This window comes from Bombus vancouverensis, chromosome 4, assembly GCF_051014615.1.
Source record: "Bombus vancouverensis nearcticus chromosome 4, iyBomVanc1_principal, whole genome shotgun sequence".
NCBI lineage: Eukaryota > Metazoa > Arthropoda > Insecta > Hymenoptera > Apidae > Bombus > Bombus vancouverensis.
Window position 1 is genome coordinate 5,034,151 of NC_134914.1, and position 20,547 is coordinate 5,054,697.

The 20,547-nt window shown below is 39.5% G+C and overlaps 2 protein-coding genes across 3 annotated transcripts in view; both read left to right on the forward strand.

Annotated features, from left to right (window-relative positions):
• Positions 1–12,054, forward strand: part of Lapsyn (Leucine-rich repeat activity-regulated protein at synapses) — a 33,685-nt gene extending 21,631 nt beyond the window's left edge. The window contains exons 2-3 of the mRNA XM_033342076.2: positions 8,658–8,878; positions 9,212–12,054. Of these exons, the coding sequence (XP_033197967.1) occupies positions 8,658–8,878; positions 9,212–10,048 (1,058 nt within the window). The 3' untranslated portion in view covers positions 10,049–12,054. The remainder of the gene's footprint in view (positions 1–8,657; positions 8,879–9,211) is intronic.
• A 150-nt stretch (positions 12,055–12,204) lies between these two features.
• LOC117160947 (putative multidrug resistance-associated protein lethal(2)03659) lies at positions 12,205–20,461 on the forward strand. 2 transcript variants are annotated; one of them, XM_076617830.1, is made up of 15 exons: positions 12,205–12,758; positions 13,702–13,804; positions 14,260–14,556; positions 15,043–15,467; positions 15,556–15,712; positions 15,784–15,986; positions 16,056–16,444; positions 16,521–16,735; positions 16,819–17,037; positions 17,127–17,301; positions 17,376–17,552; positions 17,635–18,094; positions 18,239–18,605; positions 18,684–19,380; positions 19,471–20,461. In XM_076617830.1, exons 2-15 carry the CDS (start codon positions 13,728–13,730, stop codon positions 19,609–19,611), a joined length of 3,999 nt encoding a protein of 1,332 aa, XP_076473945.1. In that variant the 5' UTR covers positions 12,205–12,758; positions 13,702–13,727; the 3' UTR covers positions 19,612–20,461. The 2 variants fall into 2 exon arrangements, with proteins under 2 accessions (XP_076473945.1, XP_076473946.1); XM_076617831.1 differs by lacking the exons at positions 12,205–12,758; positions 13,702–13,804; positions 14,260–14,556 and adding an exon at positions 14,673–14,798.
• Positions 20,462–20,547: the final 86 nt, after the last annotated feature.

Here is a 20,547-nt window from a genome sequence, read left to right on the forward strand (position 1 = left end):
CATCTAAGAATCGAATCAGGAATCAGGTTTTGCTTCGCGAAATTCGACATGTGAAGGACGAAAATCGTCGTGTAATACCATCGTCGCGCGGTGTTACAGTTTAACTCGAACGTTTGCGTTTACGTTATCCGTGTTAAGATAACGTCGTCGGTTTTGAGAAACAGAGTGCTTCGTGAGAATAAAACACAAGTTCACACGGTGGCTTTGAATTATGGTGGTGGATAAACGTACGTATACCGTTTCTCTCATCGGTCTCACAACGAATTCTCCCAAAGGTAGTGTTTTGCGTTCTCTTTTCGTCCATCTCTCTTTTCCATCGCGCGCTGCCGCTCGTTGCACCGTTAATAATAATGGAAACACGAAAAACGAATCAAACCAAGCACGTAGCGTGTGTTTTTACTCGTTAATATTTTTAATATCTTCTCATCAACCAAAGCTACGAGATCGTACAACTCTGACAAATTAAATTATCCGTAAGTTACCGTCACCTGTTCTCTTCTGTTTGCTCTGGCGCCCTCGTTCGTGTAAACGAGGACGCGAAACAAAGCTGGTTGGAAAAGGCAGCTAATCCTATTGCTTCGAGCGTTAATCGCGAGTCTCGGCCTGGTTAATTCTCACCGCGAGGTTCGGGGTGCTGTTGTCCCGTGTTTCGTCAATCGCGTCGGCTTTGCTGAAAAAGTCTGCCCCCGCCACAGTTTTGCTTTTCGCCTCGCGCAAACTGTATCCGATGCATGAAACAGCAGCGCAGTACTCTTTTCTTCCGGCGCGTACATACATATTTTTTGCGACGTCGAATAATATGATTCGCCAAACAAAATGATTTTTCATCGAAAGATAAACGTTTATTATTTGGCAAATCGATTAACTTCGCGAAACAGAAGGTAGAGAAAATTGATGGAATTTTATACGATAAGCGGCGATCGAGTGCTTTGGCATTAAAGTTTTTAGAATTTTCACAAGTTTGCCGCATGGGCGGTTCAGATTAACGTTCCTCGAGCGACGGTTTTTTTATTTCGTGGCCTTTTTCGATCTGTGTCTCACAATAAGCTAGCCTTCGCAGTTCACCGAGGTGCTAATGCAGATTCTCGGTACGAACCGAGCAAAATACGCATCGTGCGTCGAAATCCGAAATCACGAAGGATTGTAGCGGCGTTATTTGCTTGTGTATCTTATTAACCTGATTCGCTTCAGTATTTTCAACGGGCACTTTAATTAATTCCTATACCTTCGATTTATACGAGTGGCGGCAATCCGAAAATCCACTCTATGGTATATACCAACTGTTGACAGAGTACCTGACGCGTGATCAAATTCATCCTTCGATCTATGGACTACCGTGCACGTTTCTGGTTGCAAGTACGTACCTCCGTGATCGATATCTATCCTGCATTAGCGGTGAAAAATTCTCTGCCACGCTTTCTTAGGTTCATCGTACGTGACGAAATTGCGCCAGTATTATGCAGAGTCTCTCATTCGACGAAGAAAGAAATTGTAATTGCGAACCTAACGAATAATGTGGTAAGAAGAAGAAAGAGAATAATTAATATTAGAGTAGGGCTCGTGTGAAAGAAATGGGTTTTAGGCGCTTGTTAAATATCGCCTCCGTCGACTCGTATCAAAAGTTGGCTCGGGGGGGAAAAATGATTTAATCGATACCTCGAAATAACTCTCACTCGCCCTTACTATCTCCAAAGAACACATCCGGAAGTTTGATTCTTTATTAGAGAGTTTACTTGTTCACGAAACTCCTTTCTCGGTCGGAATAATGGAGAAGGGAGCAGGGCAAAAGGCGAACTCTCGAACAAGCTGACGGTTTCATCCTTCGTTTGAACGGAGAAAAACTTTGCTTATTTCGATCATTGCGGTCGGTCCTGCACGAAGATTTTAGTAAGAAGATTGGTCTTTTTTTAATTATCGACGCAGAGAAAAATCCCATAAGTTGTACTATATCTGACCTCGACCCGATAAACAGCTAGCACTTGCCCCTGCCCCGCCTTCCTTTCTCTCTGTCTCTGGTTTTCTTTTGGTCTAGTCGCCGCGTAATCATTCGTTCGTCTCATGTTCTCCGCGTAAAGCCTCTGGCATTTATTCTCCTGATTTCGATTCCCTTTCTTCGACACGTTACCAAGATAAGAAACGAGCTGAAACGCGCGAGCATTCCGAGTGTCTTTCGAGGACCACGAACTCGTTCGACAAGGGGTCAGGAAACGTGACGCGATCCAGGACACGCAATAAACGAGGAAAACAAACGTGATAGCTACCGGTGCAAATATTTCTGTTATGTGGCTCGAAGATCGCGAGAATTTGGAGGTTCTCTCTCGAGGGAAGATTGGAAAAACTTTAGCGAGGAAGAGACGCGATCGTTGATGGCGCTATGTTCCGACGAATATCGAGTGCTAGCGTGACACTCGGCTCGCTCTCGTTTAATTTATTTTCTCTAGAAACTGCAGCTACGGAAGAACCAACCGGTTAATGGGAGTTACGACAGAACTACGACTGTTTGCTCGGAAAATATCTGTTCCCAATGTTTGCACGGAACGAAAGGAGAGAGGAAAGGGAACGGGTCACCGGCAACTGAATTTTTGACGAAATACCAATTCTCCGTACTAGCTGGCCTCCCTTTCCATCCGTGATGGTTTGCCTTTCGCCTCTGCCGACCTTCCACTTTCATTTCTTCTCTTTTTCTCGGCCCTCTTTTCTCTTTTTCTTCTAGTTCAGAGAGAAAGGAATCTCGAAGGCTAGTCTGGACCAAACTCGAGAGCCAATCGCGAGTCTCTTGTTACGGTTTCAAGGTTAAAAGCGTGGCCAGGCCGAGTTCGCCTTTTGTCATTTACACGGACAAAACCGGTCGCAATCGAACGGTTGCCCCTGCAGAAATTGCACGGATTTTCCAAACGAGATGACTTTCGCGAGATGACTTTGTATGCTCGACAATCCACGATACTGTTACATCATCATGACAAATTTACACGGAACGTTACTGGAATAAAAACTATTTTACGCTCGATAGAATGTTGTTACACGCGATTGTACAAGTGGTTTCCCTTTGAAAACCAAGCGGCACGAGTGCCACGGTAAATCTAATTTCGAGAGATTGCACGAACGACCGGTCGGAAAATGACATATTAACGAAACACGCGTGATCAACGCTGCCGGTTAACCCTTGCACAGTGTAACTCGGGAGAGAGAGGTTCGTCAAACTGTCAAACATAGTATCATAATATTTTTATATTTAGTCAGAATATTTACTTCCTATGAAAAGTTGAAAGTACATATTATTGTTTTACGTGCGATATTAGAAACGCAAGAAACTTTACGATAATGAAATAATTACATTCTAGATCTTTCAGGATAAATCTTATCCTTGTTATTTTATTACGCCGCCAGACAGTTAATAATCTCCGCGCGCGTTACGGATGCGTTCCTCATTTAATTTTCGTTCTTTCAAGGATCGATTTTCACCGGCAAAATTCCATCAGTTTCTCTACCTTTCACGCAGATTCGTTGGAATTTACATCGAAACAACGCGCAGTTTGCAAATTGTAATTATTTGATTATTCGAAGTTGAATTCGCCTGGTCTTTTGATTTCCTAGGCTATTAAACAAATAACCTGTGAAATTCATCGGCATCGTTAAATTCTCTTCTCTTTCTACGCGATCCCGTGAGGTTCTCGAAAACGAATCTCTAGCGCGCCCGATGGACCGCTATTTCCGGGAAAATTGCTTGCTCGCGACAAAGGGCGTCTTTTCAGCCGTCCGCTTCTCGTCTCCTTCAGATGTTTTTGTTTCCATCGCGGGACGCCTCGTTGCGCCGTTATTTTCGGCAGTTTTCTCTCCTCCTGACCGTTTTATTTCCAGATGCAACTACGTTGCACTTTGCCACTCGCTAAAATTGCACTCGCGTTTAATCTTCTCGCCGATTTCGCTCGCTGATTTCCAACGCAACTTTCACAACCGTTGTCGCATATTTCGCGAATTCACGGAAAAACGCTCGTGATTTCAGACTATTTGAAATTGAAATTTCAAATAGCGCGAGAATTGCGGCGACCGCGTTCCATTCGTTAAACCGCGCCCCTTCGGGTAACTTTTTTTTTTTGTGGAAACGTTTCGTTTATCTAACAGTCGTTGATAATTCGAGAGAAGTTTGTGCACGCGTTGGAAATGAATATCAAGCAACGCCCGACCAGCCTTTATTCGTAAAATAGAAGCAGCTGGACGCGCAACAGATTGATACCTTAAAAGAAAAATTTATCATCACGCAGTTGTCGTAGTTGTATTTGCAATTGTCTGTCCTGATTTTCGTTTAGAAGAAAATAAGAATTCTTTCATCAGCGTGCTTTGGTATTGAATGCGCGATGAATTCGAAGAAAAAGCATATTACGAAGTCGAAGATTTAATTTCATTCGACCGAAGATGCATCCGCCTTAATATTTTATTCGATTATACCTGTAATCCTTGATAACTCTAAGCCTCGAGCTCTTTCAGGTTTTAAGGTCTTTCAGAACGCCGCTCGATAAATGACGATTTCTTACGAAGCTGGAAATTAACGTTGATACGATATATCGGGCGTATGCTTGTTTTACAACCAATTTCATTCCAGATTTTCACTATAGCGATCGTGTCTCGTATTGCCGCTTTAAGTCGTTTACTTCGATCGATTTGACAGAGAACGCGCAGTAAAGAAATGAGGAACGATTAACGTCGGAAACAAACATCGATTACGAGAAGTTCAATGAGCTCGCCTGTCGACTTTAGACTTGCGTTTTGTAAATACATCATGAGGAATTACATCAAAGGCGGTGGATCGATGACTTGCACGTAATAAACGTTAATAAGTAATGGATGACTCGCGTAAAACTCAAAATCAGGCAATAACTTGGAATTGTGTCGAAATCTGAGACAAACACGTTATCGCGATAACGTTATCCACGTATTCGCCTGCTATTATTATATAATTTTATCTCGAAGTGACGAATCACAACCGCCGAGCATACAATAATCTGCGATAACTTGTACATAACACTTTTATAAAAGTTACTTCGATTCTTATCGCCGCGAGTTCTGTTTAATATATATTGTTCCCGAAAATTTTTTCCGGGGATCGTTGTTATCGAGCAAACATAGGCAAGCAAAAGTTGCTACATTCTACCCAACCGGTTGAAAGATAAGACAGCGGGGAAAGAAACTATTATAAGCAATCTTGTATCGAGCAAACTCGGCTGTTTAACGAGCAAAGTTCACCGAATGCGATATAACGTTTAGCGTCGATAAATGATAGACGTCTCCCCTAGAAAGCGATCGAGTCGACGCGTTGTCATAGAGGGTTATCACCACTTTCTAAGATTTCTCTTCTTTCACCTTTTTGCGTTCCAAGTGTCACGGATGACTACGGTTTTCGTCGGCCAGGCGTAATGCCACACGGCACCCTGATATTTTCCAAGCGATATCATTCGAACCGATGTCGCTTCCTAAAAAGTTTGTCTCGTTGCGATATTACGCGAATGTCAGCATGGGCAGGCTTACTTCGGATCGGTGGGGATCGAATCTCGCGATGCGAAAACATGTAAAACTCTGGTAGAAGAAAGAAAACATTTCTGTTCGATGCATTTTGTTGAAACGAAGCTCGTCTTTAACTCCCGTGAATCCAGTCACGAATATTAACCGAGGAACCAACGTTCGTTGTTTCTTCGATTTTATTCCGCTTTTAACAGGGATCTAGAGAAAGAGCGATCGACGACGCTGGAAAAACTACAAATTCGCTGAGAAAAACACAAAGGTGAAACGAAAAAGGGAGACAAATGTGGGGTGTTCGTCGGACAAGCTCGTAAAGTATGTTTACGGGCAGGGCCGAATCGAGAGGGAGAACAAGTCACAAGGGAAATGCGAATTCGTGGATGAAACGGTTTACGAACCGGTGACCTCCGGCTAGGATCGTATCAAGCACGGAAGTAACGATTCTGTCAACTTTTACCGTTTTTACGCTACAACTTGACGACTCGGTTATCGTAAAATTCACGAACAAATACTTGTAAAGTCACGATCGGTAGTCATCGACGTAAACGATACGTACATACGTTTCATTTTAAAGAAAACGACGATCATTTTGCACGATATGGCGCGTGATCGCTCGAAAATCGGTAAACATAAATTGTTTGAAAGAGCATCGCGACCTACTAGCTCCGTGTCTTTCGTATCGCGAATGACGAATTTTTTCCTACAATTTCGACGTTGATGGCTGTATGAACGAACGAACCGAGCATCCGATTACGGCTGTTCTAGCAGGACAGCGCGGCCTCGCTCGGGAAAAACGGGAAAGGTTGAAAAAACTGAAAACTCGTAGATTTTTTTCGGGTCGCCGGCTACATTTTTTCCTGCGACTTCAATTATTACGAACGATCGCGTGCTGCTGTTCTCGTAAAACGCACGCGTTTCAAGCTGAATTCCAAAGTTCGTGACAAGGGTGAAAAATTGAAAAGCACAAAGCACAGAGAAAGCGCCGAGGCTGGCGTTGTCGCATCGAATCCGACCGGTTGCATCGATAGCCTACGAAATACACGCATCATCGCTTCATTGGTTTATCGTATACGAGGGAGCAGGTATACGACTATTTTCCGAACCAAGACACGAGAATAAAGTAGCAATCATTTCTCGAGTTTGAAACGTGAAACGAGCGTCGAATTCGTTTCGCTCCAGTTTATGTTCCCAGTAACACTGTGTACGATGTTATAGACGATATTTATCGAGTTGAGCGGCAGATGTCTCGCGTATTCTAACAGATTCGTATCTCATTCTGTGTACGTACCTGTTAGAACGATGGTAGAACGTTTCTGTTTCTACAGGACACGGAATGGTGAACGTTGTTCCGGAAGAAAAAGCGTTCAGATAACAGAATGTTCGGATAGTTGAGTACGTATTTGGATAATAGGAGCAGTAACAATACAGGTCTCACCAAACTTACTTACTAATTGAATCGCCTGATACACGAGAACTCGCTAATTTATTTCCACGAGTTTGGCCCACCTATCTTGCAGTTAGTCGCGTTTTATCTCTCGTCTCTCTCGTCTCTACAAAGCATCTTGGTCTTCTCTAGTTAACGCGCTCGTTCCTGTTCCTGTTCCTTCATCCTCCCGGTGATCCTCCCGTTTTCAGCAACGTCGATCACGGTCCATCGGTTAGTCGAGTTTACGTTTAAAGTTTGATGGTTTGGGCGCGCCACGAATAACCACGATGAGGAGCTCTCAGCCTTTTCCATACGTTTCACAGACCTGTTGCCGCGAGCAGCGTAACGCAGGCATCTTTGCGATAATACGATCTATTTTGGGATTCTGTTCGGTTACCACGTTATTTCGAATCCTTTCCGCGTGTCGTACATTCCTAGTATTTATCTGATCCTTCGCGACTCTCCGCGCGTTTCCTTCGAAACAACAATCGCTTAAGCAACGCAACGACTCGGTAGCTTTTAATTGACGCGCGCAACAGCCCTGAATTCGTTGCAGCCGGAGGCTCGTTGAAAAATTTATGGGTTCTTGACGCGGTTGTGGCGGGTTGAACGATTTTAAAACTTTAACGATCTGCATCGGTCGAGTTATTCGCATATTCGTCGAACAGATGGAAACCCCAGTTGAAACGGCGAAACAGGTACCGCGGTGTTTGCGCAACGCATCGAGAGAGTCGGCTTTGAATTTCGCGAACGATGCATAAAATGTATCCGTCGAGCGTGCTCTCCGTTCTGTCTATCGGCCAGAGAATATAGTTAGTTGGCTTACATTACCGGGACTGGTTCTGCAGTTCATCAAAGCTTGGTACAATAAACACAAGTCAAACGCTCGCTAGCTGCTCCAGCCACGCGAATTGCTTCCATGGTACATAAACTGACTTCTTCGGCACGTGCCTGAACGGAGAGAAATTCTTGCAACTCGACGATAACCATCTTCCGCGAATTCGTCCTCCATGGCATCCTGAAAACCGTTGATCGATCAATTTCCGTGATAAGGAACTGGTGCGATAAAGCGTCGCGATTGCAATTTCGTGGCGTGCATCGAACAAGACGTGACCAAACTCTGTTCGAAAGAACGATAACCGACTCGACTTTGAAAAGCCTGGAAAATCTAGCGCGGGAAATGGGTCTCGTTCGCGGTTTCATGGTTGCGGTCGATCAGATGAATTTTATAAGCCAGTCATCGATCAGCAAAGTTTTCTACAGAGGCGAAAGCATCCATAGCTATAGTTGCAGCTATGTGAAATGCCGTATCGAAGATACTTCTCAGAAATTCTCCCGTCATTGTTTGCGCATTGTTTGCGAGAGCGGTCACCGGAGAATAATGGATCGAAGTCCGCTACATAACAACGCATACTTTTTCCCTGCCATTCGCAGCCGGCGAATTTTCGCACGTTACTTCGCGATAAGTTTTCAAACGTAACGCGAATGTACGTATCTCATTGGCCTTTCGAGCAAGCGGAACGGTCTGAGTTTCGCTTGTTACGAAACGAGAAGCGTTGGAACGCTGGCTAGTTTCACGCGGGCGAAAACTGCCGTGACGTTATCCCCGATATTTTCGAGAATTCGCGTCTCTTCCGAAACGTCGCCAACGTCTCGAAGCATGGACGCGAAAGCAAACTTGAAGCTTCAACGAGAAAATCTCGCCTCTCTGTTACAGGCATGAGTGCAGTTCTGATGAACGGGCTCCTAATGCTGGGCTTCGTCGTAGCGACCATGCGGGACACGATGGTCCTTGGATTTTCCGGGCCAACACTAGTCATGGATCAGGACATCCCTTCGAGGATTTGCAAGTACAGCAGGGGGTATGCGATGATCCAAGTTCATTGCAAGAATTTAGGCCTCGAATGGATTCCTCCGCATTTGAAGACGGAAATTCAGGTAAGACGAGTCAAAGCATGGAGTTTTCACATAATCCGGAAGATAGTGATTAGCGATAGTCCGTGTGTAACAAGCTATTTCGAAAGTTACATCTAACTAAGTTGATGGTAAAAGCGGAGAAAACGAAAGTATGGTGTTTCTTCTGCGATTACGTGAGACGATGACGCTCGATCGATGATGCCGTATTTGCGTTTCCTTCATCTTCACCATCAATGTGACAAAGCTAGATGACTAACGGCAAAGTAAGTTATCATAGACGGAGAAAGGTCACTATCTGCCAAACTATTATGTTCTTCCGATTGCAGCATTAAACGAATCGAATTCTTGCTATAGGTACTGGACGCGTCTGTGAACAGAGTGCGAGTGTTGACGAACGACAGTCTGGCGGCGTACACGAATCTCGCCTATGTTTATCTGAGCGACAATTTCATCCAGGAGATCCAGGAGGGAGCATTCGATAATCTACGATACCTGAGGGTGATCGATCTGTCGACAAACGGCTGCGATTCCCTTCCCAAGAGTCTCTTCCAGTTACCGTATCTCCAAAAGATTTATCTAGCCAAAAATAGACTGAGCGACGACCTATTCAAAAACATGGAAGTGAAGTCTCCGTTGATCTTCTTGCAGCTAGCGAAGAACAGGCTTAACAAGATACCACAGCTTGGTCCGCTTCCCACGCTGTTGCACCTGAACGTTTCGGGCAACAGCATTGCCTCTGTTTCTCCGGAGGATCTGGCTTCCTTCTGTTCTTTACAGATCCTTGACTTATCTAAAAATCCGATCAAATTCGACGCGAATAGCTGCGAGTGCCAGACGTTGAACGCGTGGCTGCGCATCCGCGGAATTCATTCGCGACCAGTCTACAACTGCACCGAAGAGCACGAAAGGGGATGCACGGAACCGGAGTTCAGCAATAGAACCACGGAACTGTACGAGCAGTGCTCGGAAATACCGCGATTGAAAGCGGAGACGAAAAAGGCCAGGAACATGTGGATATTGATCGCCTGTTGCATCTCTGGCTTCCTCCTCTGTCTGTTCATTAGCTTGTTTTGGGTGCACAAGAGAAACAAGCGGAAGAAGAAGAAGCTGAAGGAAGAGCAGAGGCTAAACGCAAACAATGCAAATACCGAGTTACTCAACAGTAATTTAAACCAATCGGAAAACACTTGAAATCTGGTCATAGCGTCTAGTTGTCAAACAGAGGTACCTACGATCGATTCGATTCTATGTTCGATCGACAAAAAACGAACAAAGTGAGAAACAGGAAGACGAGAAGCAGATGTTAGTTCGTCTGGCCCTTAAAACAAAGAAAAAGACGTATGTCGGAGCGATTTTTTTTTCTAGATGTACGCTGATATGTATAAGGTGTTACGTGAGACTTCGATCTTTCATCAATATGAGAGTATCCCGTAACATGTGTGATCTAATAAAAAACGGAAGCGATGGCGAAAAATGTAGTAGGTAGAAAATGCGGAAGAAATTACTTTTGCGAGGCTTCGCGTTCAAGGAAACCGATACGAAAACTTGCTTCCAACGTATGTCGATTCGCGAACGTACAGAAGGATTAAAACGGATGTTGTCCCTGCTCGTATTCGCACAGGATAACCTTGCGATAAGTTATACTATGGGAATATTAGGTTGCAGAAATTCGATCGAACGCATCGTGTATTCGCCTGCGAATTTCTAGTATCGGTTTCCTGGAATCTGAAGGCCTCGTTTCTATGAGTTTCATTCGGAATTTGCGAGATCGATTTGCGATCGGTTCGAAACAGCGAAGACGCCCCCATCGAAAGATTTCGAATATCGGACGGAGGAAGGGTAGAATTATTCAGAGGCACCTAAGTACTTACCAATGTTCTTGCGATCATGGAAATGCGTTAAGTCGTGAAATTAAACTGTAACAAGTTTACAAGGACAAGAAATTCGGACGGAAGAGCAAAGTATAAAATCACGATTGCGTACACAAATATTCCTACACAAAATAAATAACCGTGCGATCTTGGATTATGATTCTCGTTTATGATTATGATTATCGTTAATCTATGAATTTAATCGAAAACCGATATCACGAATTTCCGTCGTTTGTCCTGTTTCTACTACCTAACGCTAAACAACGACTCTGATCGTCGTACGCGATATCAAAATTTCGATATACATACATACGTGTTATTATTATCGCATAGTTGTTGAAGCTAATGAATGTTATACAATCATAAATCAGATACGTAAGTTTTTGGAAATGAGATTCGTAAAGTTCAATAGAAGATGTGTTATCAATTCAGATGCTTAATTGACGCCTTGATGATACATACTACGTATACAATGTAATTCTCATCACATGCGTCTTTTAAACGGACTCTTCGTTTCATCGCTTGAGAACGCAATGTCGGTATAAGCTATATTGTATGTATATGTTGTGTGTGTGTGTGTGTATATATAATACACACAGCACACACACAAAATATATACTTATATCCAATCTTATATACATACTTATATTGTATGCACGAGCAAATACATATGTATGTATGTATAGTCATGTTGAATACTGCGTTTATTGATATTTAATGAAAAAAATATTTTCTATTATTTTTACGTTCAAGTTTTCAAAAGTATTTATGCCTTTTTTAACCTCAAATATATTCATTATAATCAAAAATTTAAATTTAACATAATTTTATGCTTTTTACAAAAAGTGCCAAATGTCGTCAATGCATTGTGTATAAATTTCCTAGTCTCAAGTACGGCCTACAAAGGGAGAAAGTAAATGATAAAAATGCTATGTTATGTCCAGCTCTCTGATACTAGTTCTTCGTATTTGTACAATTTCCTTAGTTATTCTTTTTAACCACATAAAATAGATGACACATTATCTGAACAAAATTGTTGAACTTTTCGAGGATTAGTAACAATGATGAAGAGACGAAGAACTATGAATTGCGAAAAATCCGAGTTGATAGTATAAGACCAAATTTTGAACTAACAATAAGTAAGACACGAAGCTACAACCTGCCAATCGATAAATGTCCTTTCTATATGTATGCGTTAAGTATTTAAACTTAAACTATACTTGTAATACATTTCTATTGAATTTTCTTTTACTTTCAATACGTGCGATGATATATTGTACAAAAGTGTTACCGACAGTTCGATAAATTCCATGAAATAAAACTTAACTCTAGTCGACCATTGTTTTACCAGAAAACCCGAAATTATTTCATTGAGAAATTTTAGTTTTGCCTTTTGTTCGCGTCAATGAACATTTTAAAAGATAATGTATCGGTGAAATCTCTTTCTTGTCATTTAATTTATCGATAACAAGAACATTGGGTAATTAAATAGTCATTTAATTAAATAAAATTTGTAAGTTAATTCTTAAATTAGAATTCTTCTGTTAGACGACTGCGGGTTTCATTCAGTGCAATGAAAATTTCGAATAGGAATTGAAACTAGCTTTTTTATTATCGTTCATTTAATGTTATTTGGTTAATTTGATATAGTTATCGACCTGCTGGTCAATTATCTTGATGAAAATGTGTTTATTCAGTTCTTACATCAAAGATGTGCTGTGTTGATAAGCAGATCCCTCTTTTCATTAGTCTGTCAAGAGATGCCGTCCTGATCGTCATTGCGAAGTAATATGGATATAGAAAAAGAAAGATAGAAATGTGTAGATATACGCAAAGATAACTACGGGGCGATATCACGTATTAGTTTAAGGTTAACCAATAACTCATGCGAGCGCAGGCGAGTAAAGCACAGTCAAGTAACGTCCTCCTACTTAAGTGGATGTTGCTAGTCATCCAACGAATTGTTGTGCAAGTGAAAAGTAATGGAACATTCGCATGCTGTAAAATAGACACGTCTATCTTCTTTGATCGTAAGTCGCGCGAAACACTGACTAAACATTTATTTGTGCTTTCCATCATTTACATTTTATAATATTTCTCGCTTCTATCTACCAGCAACATGCATCAAACCTATCGTTTTGGGTTATCTTGAAAAAGCGTGATGATGATATGACAGTTCATTTATCAGACGTGATTCTAACAATCGATGAATCATTTAATGTTATTAAAGACGTTAATAAACTTTAGCGCACACTGCCGAAAATTTGTAAATTCTAGTTTCTATTACATATGTTAAATTCGATTTGTCAACGCCTCGCCAATCAGACTTCTTCGTATAGTTTTACAAGAAGTGAGCACGTGTAGATTAAGTCGGGCGAGTAAAGTCCAATTTGATATATAACCATTTGATATATAATCAATGTTCTTTGAAGCATTATTTTAAGCAAGCAATCCCATATTATATAAGGAGATTAAACCAAAGCATTTTGTAAAAGTATTAAGAACATTTAAGTGTACAATCATTAAATGTTCTGCTTTAACATTTCGTATTTAGTTGGTATAATCGTTTTGTATTGTTGCTACTAAATAGAACTGTTAAACGTTTTTACATATAGGAGCAAATATCAATTTCCTGTACTTATGTTAAAAATAGAACATGTGTCAAATCGAGAATAATATCTATTAATATGTACTAATGCCAATTAGAAATCTGATAAAACCCTACCGATACTTAAAGATATATTTTGTATTGTTAGATTTAGTTTGTTAACTTATCATTTTGTACATCACTTATCAGAACAAGTACTTACATAGTATATGCCTACTCTACTTATTTATTTATCTTTCATTTGTATATATTTGTAGTGAAATAATAAAGTTATAATAGCATAGTACATTAATTTTATTGTTTGTAAATATACATTAATTTAACAAAAAATTGTAATTTTTCCTGTCCACACCAAAATTTTGCAGGAAAAGCTAATTAATCAAAAACCATCATGGATGGAAAAGTAAAAGCAGAAAGAAGAAAGAATCCTAGAGAAGGAGCAAATCCTCTTAGTAATATAACATTTGCGTAAGTTTGAAGAATACAATGACTTGTTCATTTCTTTCCTGTTATTGGCTACTAATAAAAACACAAGTTCATGGTGATAAGTAAGCAATGTTTCAATAAAGATACCTATGAATCAGGTATAAGGAAGTCTTGTAAAAAATGGCATAAGAATTACCTTGAATTCTATTGTTAAGTCAATAAATGAGATAAAAAGAAGTTGTCAATGTTCGCCATTATCTACCAGTATTTTTAGACAGAAATTTTTGAAAGAACTTTTCCTATTATCTTTAATCAGGTACTATTGACATTAGTCATTTGAAAACAGATAATTCTATTGCCTTGTAACATTTGGCTCAGTCATTGATTTAAAGATAATGCGAAGTAAAAATGCTGATGCATTGCTTACTCTTTATCATTGAAATTATGTCAAATTAAAACATTATTTGCCACAATAAAAACTTTATCTTTGTTGGTAGATTTACATTACCTACTTTTTGGGCTGGTTATCATAGAGATTTGGAAGTAACCGACTTATATAAAACTCTCAAAGAACATAACAGCAGTTATTTAGGTACAAAGATATCAAAAGTATGGCAAAAGGATTATGAAGCATATAGAAAACAGAAATTACTGAACAAGGAAAAAGGAAGTACTGGAAATACTGGAAGAAAGAAATTGAAGGAGCCTAGTTTACTAAAGGTCCTTATGAAATGTTTTGGAGTTCAATTAATATTCTATGGAGTAATTTATGCGATTTCCGACATAGTGTTTAGGTACATTGTCTAATTTTATTCATATTTATTATTTATTATAATTATAGAAAATCTGCTAATCAAATGCATTGAATTTTTAAATCTCATTACTTGTTCAGATTATCACAACCCTTGTTTCTCGGTCTTTTGATTCGTTACTACAATCAGACGAAAGTCGAATCTATGCCACTGCATATTATAATGACCAGATTATACAATTCTTCCAATTCGCAAGTTCATGAAATTGACGAAGCGATCAAACCGTTAAGTCCCTAAGCCCGTTGTATCTTACACCTACTAATCCTTTTCTCATATCTGGTATTAGATAGCTTAATATTTTTTTTTTTGCTTAGGAAGTAAAACAAGATTAGTTGCTAGTTAGTTAGATTAATATTTAATAATATCAATATAGAGATGCCGTTTATGTAGTTTGGAATTTAGTTGATTAATCAGTTACTTGATATTTCATGAACACTAACTTCTTCTTCTTCTGTTTTATACATACAGAGTAATGCAGCCAATATTCCTCGGAAAGCTTTTAAGATACTACACTAATGATTCAATGACAAAAGAAGATGCCTACTTATATGCAGGTGGTGTAGTATTATGTTCAGGAGTGTTGATATTTATTACTCATCCGTACATGTTAGGGATACTTCATATGGGAATGAAACTGCGTATAGCTTGTTGTACACTGATCTATAGGAAAGCATTGAAGCTTTCGAGAACTGCTTTGGGTGAAACAACAGTAGGACAAGCAGTGAATCTCCTATCTAACGATGTTAATAGATTTGATGTAGCACTTATATATTTACATTACTTATGGCTTGGACCACTAGAAACCATAATCATAACATATTTTATGTACAAGGAAGTTGAATTATCCGCTATTTTCGGAGTTATAATACTTCTACTGTTTATTCCTTTACAAGGTAATGAAAATTAATAACTGTTGTGTATTAAATATAGTACAAACATTTCTTGCATTGTATAGCTTCTGTTTGTCCTTTAAAAATATAGGATATTTGGGTAAAAAAACTTCGGTGTACAGGTTAAAAACTGCTCTTAGAACAGATGAAAGAGTCCGATTAACTAATGAAATTATTAGTGGTATTCAAGCAATCAAAATGTATGCCTGGGAGAAACCATTTAGTTATTTAACCGAAAGGGCAAGAAGGTATTTTTTCTATAATAAGAATTTTCTTTTCCGTATACCCATTTGTAAACATGTCATTGATACCGTTACAGGAGAGAAATTAGTGTTATACGAGGCATGTCTTTAGTTAGAGGTATTACTATGTCTTTCATTATGTTTACGACAAGGATGTCACTTTTCATTACAATAGTAAGTTTTATATTGTACGGTCATAAAATAACTGCCGAGAAAGTGTTCATGTTACAAGCGTATTATAATATTTTGCGGCTAAATATGACTGTCTACTTTCCACAAGGTAAGTATATTTGAATAGACAACTATTATTAGCGATAGATTAAATCTAACAAAACAATCGATGTCGTAGGAATAACACAAATAGCTGAATTGTTGGTTTCTGTAAGACGTTTACAAAAGTTTATGATGTATGAAGAAATTAACGCAGAGAACGAAACAATGGATTGCAAGCAGAAAGAATCAAAAAATGACAAGGGTAAAAATGATACAAATATCATAGAAGAAGATGTACATGATGGAAAACGTAAGACAACAAATTATCAAGGAGAATATATTATGTCGCTAAAGAATGCTAATGTCAAATGGTTTTCACACGATCACGAAGATACGTTAAAAAATATAAATATCAACGTGAAATCAGGTGAATTAATTGCCGTTGTTGGCCAAGTTGGGTCTGGTAAAAGTAGTTTACTTAATGTAATGTTAAAAGAATTACCATTAAAGTCGGGTACTATAGAGGTTCGTATTGCTCCTTGGATAATTATATTTTCTTCCTATAATAAAATAATTGTAAACATTCTATTTTGTTTTACAGGTAAACGGGAAAATCGCGTACGCTAGTCAAGAACCGTGGCTGTTTGCTGGTTCCGTTAGACAAAATATTTTGTTCGGTCAAAAAATGGATCAGTTTCGGTACGAACGTGTGGTTAAGGTTTGTCAATTAAAAAGAGACTTCACATTGTTGCCATACGGCGACAAAACGATCGTGGGTGAAAGAGGAATTAGTTTGTCGGGTGGGCAACGTGCTAGGTCAGTAATTATAATACTATTTATATGCATTCTATTAAAGACGATATTGTGTTGCAATTAATCGATCACATTTGCATGTATAGGATCAATTTAGCCAGAGCGGTTTATGCAGAAAACGAGATCTACTTATTAGACGATCCTCTAAGCGCCGTAGATGCTCATGTAGGCAAACATATGTTTGAAGAATGTATCGTGAAATATTTAAGGGGAAAGACTAGAATTCTCGTCACGCATCAGTTACAGTTCTTACGAAATGTCGATAGAATAATCGTTTTGAAAGACGGAGAAATCGAGGCTGACGGGTACGATCCGTGGCATCTAGTTTTGTCACATTTTTCTTTTTCAAATATTCTTCTTCAAATTTATTTAAGTCAAGTTTTACTCGTTTCAGTTCATACGATGAGCTTATTGCGATGGGAATGGACTTTGGAAGCTTATTAGAAAATTCTGCTGAAGAAGAACGACCAGGTTCTGTCCCTCCTAGCAGGTCTAATTCTCGGAACGCTAGTAGTACATCTTTGAGTTCGTTAAAGAGTAGCGCTACTGAGAAAGAGGATCCGATCGAGGTAAGTAAATATTTTGTTCGTCAAAGTGAATAAAGACTGAGCGAAAACTAGAAGGATTTGTAAATTATATGTAGATAGCTGAAGCGCGTACAAAGGGCAAAGTTTCCGGTAAAGTGTATGCAGCGTACTTTAGAGCTGGTGGAAATTGGTGCGTCGTAGCTACGATTGCTATGCTCTGCGTGCTCGCGCAGACGTTAGCCAGTGCTAGCGATTTCTTTATCTCTCAATGGGTCAATATGGAAGAAAAATATGTAATTATCATTGGTGTCTTCTTCTTCTTTTTGTCTTTTATAATTTCGATGAATCGTCACGAGTAAATATATTCATTTAAAGGTGAATGAGACGGGAGGTGTCATTATTGATACCAATTGGAGAGGACCGATAAGCCGCAATGTCTGCATGTACGTGTACACTGGCTTAATCGTTTCCACTATTATAATTACTCTATTACGTTCGATTACATTTTTTTCGACGTGTATGAGAGCCTCCACTAGATTACACGATCGTATGTTCCGATGCATAAGTCGAGCAACAATGAGATTCTTTAATACAAATCCATCGGGGCGAATTCTTAATAGATTCTCGAAAGATATGGGAGCCATCGACGAAGTATTACCAATAGCTCTAATTGATTCTTTACAAATTGGCCTGTCCCTTCTTGGTATTATAGTTGTCGTTGCAATAGCCAACTACTGGCTGTTAATACCCACCGTGGTCATCGGAATCATCTTCTACTATATTCGTGTCTTTTATTTGGCAACTAGTCGCAGCGTCAAACGGCTCGAAGGAGTTAGTAAGTATTTGTTTCTAACACGATTAGTTCCTCTGCATTTTATTTCCAAAAGCGAAAAGTATCGTTTTTCATATTCACAAGGGAAACCTATCGAATTCGTGGACTAATTGTAATGATTAAATAATTTGTAATAAAAAACGGTAGCTCGGTCACCGGTGTTTGGACATCTCAGTGCAACTCTGCAAGGGCTGCCAACTGTTCGAGCCTTTGGAGCGGAAGAGATTCTTACGAAGGAATTTGATCAACACCAAGACTTACACTCGTCAGCATGGTACATATTCATCTCTTCTTCAAGAGCATTTGGATTCTGGCTGGATTTTTTCTGCGTTATCTACATCATGCTGGTCACTTTGAGCTTTTTGGTGCAAGATGATGGAACGGGGCAGGGTGGTAACATTGGTTTGGCCATAACGCAAAGTATTGGATTAACCGGAATGTTCCAATGGGGTATGCGGCAAAGTACCGAACTGGAAAATCAAATGACTTCGGTGGAACGTGTGGTGGAATACAGGTGAGCGTCTCGATAGAATATTATTAGCATGATCTTTAAGCAACGAGTATTGCTCACTTATGCGAATTGTATTTTTAGCAACGTGGAAAGCGAACCACCGCTCGAAAGCACGCCGGATAAAAAACCCAAGGAAAGTTGGCCCGAAGAGGGTAAAATTGAGTTTAAGAATGTATATATGAAATACGATGCGGCTGAGCCTCCGGTGCTGAAAAATCTCAACTTTGTGATTTATCCGCAAGAAAAAATAGGGATTGTCGGACGTACAGGCGCGGGGAAGTCATCCTTAATATCGACGCTATTCCGTCTTGCAGAACTCGATGGTGTCATCGAGATCGATGGCGTGAAGATCAACGAGATCGGACTTCATGATTTGCGTTCGAAAATCAGTATAATTCCTCAAGAGCCTTTCCTGTATTCGGGTTCAATGAGAAGAAATCTAGATCCTTTCGACAACTACGCCGACGATGTGCTGTGGCAAGCGTTAGAGGAAGTTGAATTAAAGGAAATGGGACTGGATTCTCATATTAACGAGGGTGGTTCCAATCTGAGTGTCGGTCAGCGTCAATTGGTTTGTCTCGCCCGCGCGATCGTCAAAAATAATCCGATCCTGGTTCTCGATGAGGCTACAGCGAACGTTGATCTACGAACCGACGAACTCATTCAAAAAACGATTCGTTCTAAATTCTCCACTTGTACGGTGCTGACCATCGCGCATCGTCTTAATACCGTGATGGACAGTGATCGAATTTTGGTGATGGATGCCGGTAGAGCCGTGGTAAGTTACTTATTATGCATCGAATTACAATTAGTAGAAGGTAAGTCGGAGATAAGAAGAGTGATTTAACAAACTTGTTTAACCTCGTAGGAGTTTGATGCTCCGTACGTCTTGATCGAAAGGAAAGGATATCTAAACAGTATGATAAACGAAACCGGGCCTGCAATGGCAGAAGCTTTAAAGGAAGTCGCTCGCCAAAGCTATGAGAACCGTACGTCGACCACACTCTGATAATTTCGTAACGCATTTGCGAATTCATAAACGAAACACGGAAATAAATGCCACTTTTTTAAATTTTACAAATTGCACGGGCTATGTTTTATAAGTTTATATTCTCTTTATACGATTATTGATCGGTGGGGTTGGTTAACTCTATCGAAGCATACGTCATTTGAACGAGTTATCTCTCACTGGATTTCGTGTTCATCGATACAGTATTATTACATAGATTTTTGTAAATGAACTTGACATACTTTCATTCAGATAAGCATTGCCTTGAATAACCGTGACGAGACTCGAACGTACTTAAATTTAAATACGTGATAGACGCTATTTTTATATAAACGATACATATATAAAGCTTTACCTCGCTGTTGCGATTCTTCTCTTGCCATCGCTGGTTGATGCTACGAGAATATATACAAAAACCATTCGTTAAAAGGGTAGGTGTTTGCTCGATTTTTTGTAAATAGAACGTTTTGTCCGATGGGTGCTATATGAAATCAGTTTCATTAAAACGTTGAAAGAATATTTACGGGTTTCTAACATTCTCCGTCTGCATCGTAACGTTTTGTATTACGTGATACATCGAATTTATAGGATGAAACAAACGAGAGAAGGATTTTTATCAGTTCGAATAAACACTTTTCCTGTTTGTACTGTGCCAGGAATGCAGTTCTTCCTATACAAGATTCTAAAAGATTCATGTTTCATATTTGATATTCCCCGTGATCATTTTATTCGCTGTACAATTAAATATATTGTACTCTTAGGTGAAATCAATTACTTTATGTACAAGTGCCTATGTAATTTAATTAAAGATGAAAAATATAAATGCAGGGAATCATTTATCTTGATAATACATCTTTATCTTTTTCGTTTTACCCTTAAAGGATTTTCCAATACTTAACGCGTTTCCTGTAGGAAAAAGTCGTCGTCGTTACTGTT

Bases quoted from the DNA above. Each gene is read 5' to 3' on its own strand.
- LOC117160947 (XM_076617830.1), top strand. From the start codon at position 13,728: ATGGATGGAAAAGTAAAAGCAGAAAGAAGAAAGAATCCTAGAGAAGGA. The intron at 15,987-16,055 runs GTAAGTATATTT...TCGATGTCGTAG, and splicing joins GACTGTCTACTTTCCACAAG to GAATAACACAAATAGCTGAA. The intron at 18,606-18,683 runs GTGAGCGTCTCG...TTGTATTTTTAG, and splicing joins GAACGTGTGGTGGAATACAG to CAACGTGGAAAGCGAACCAC.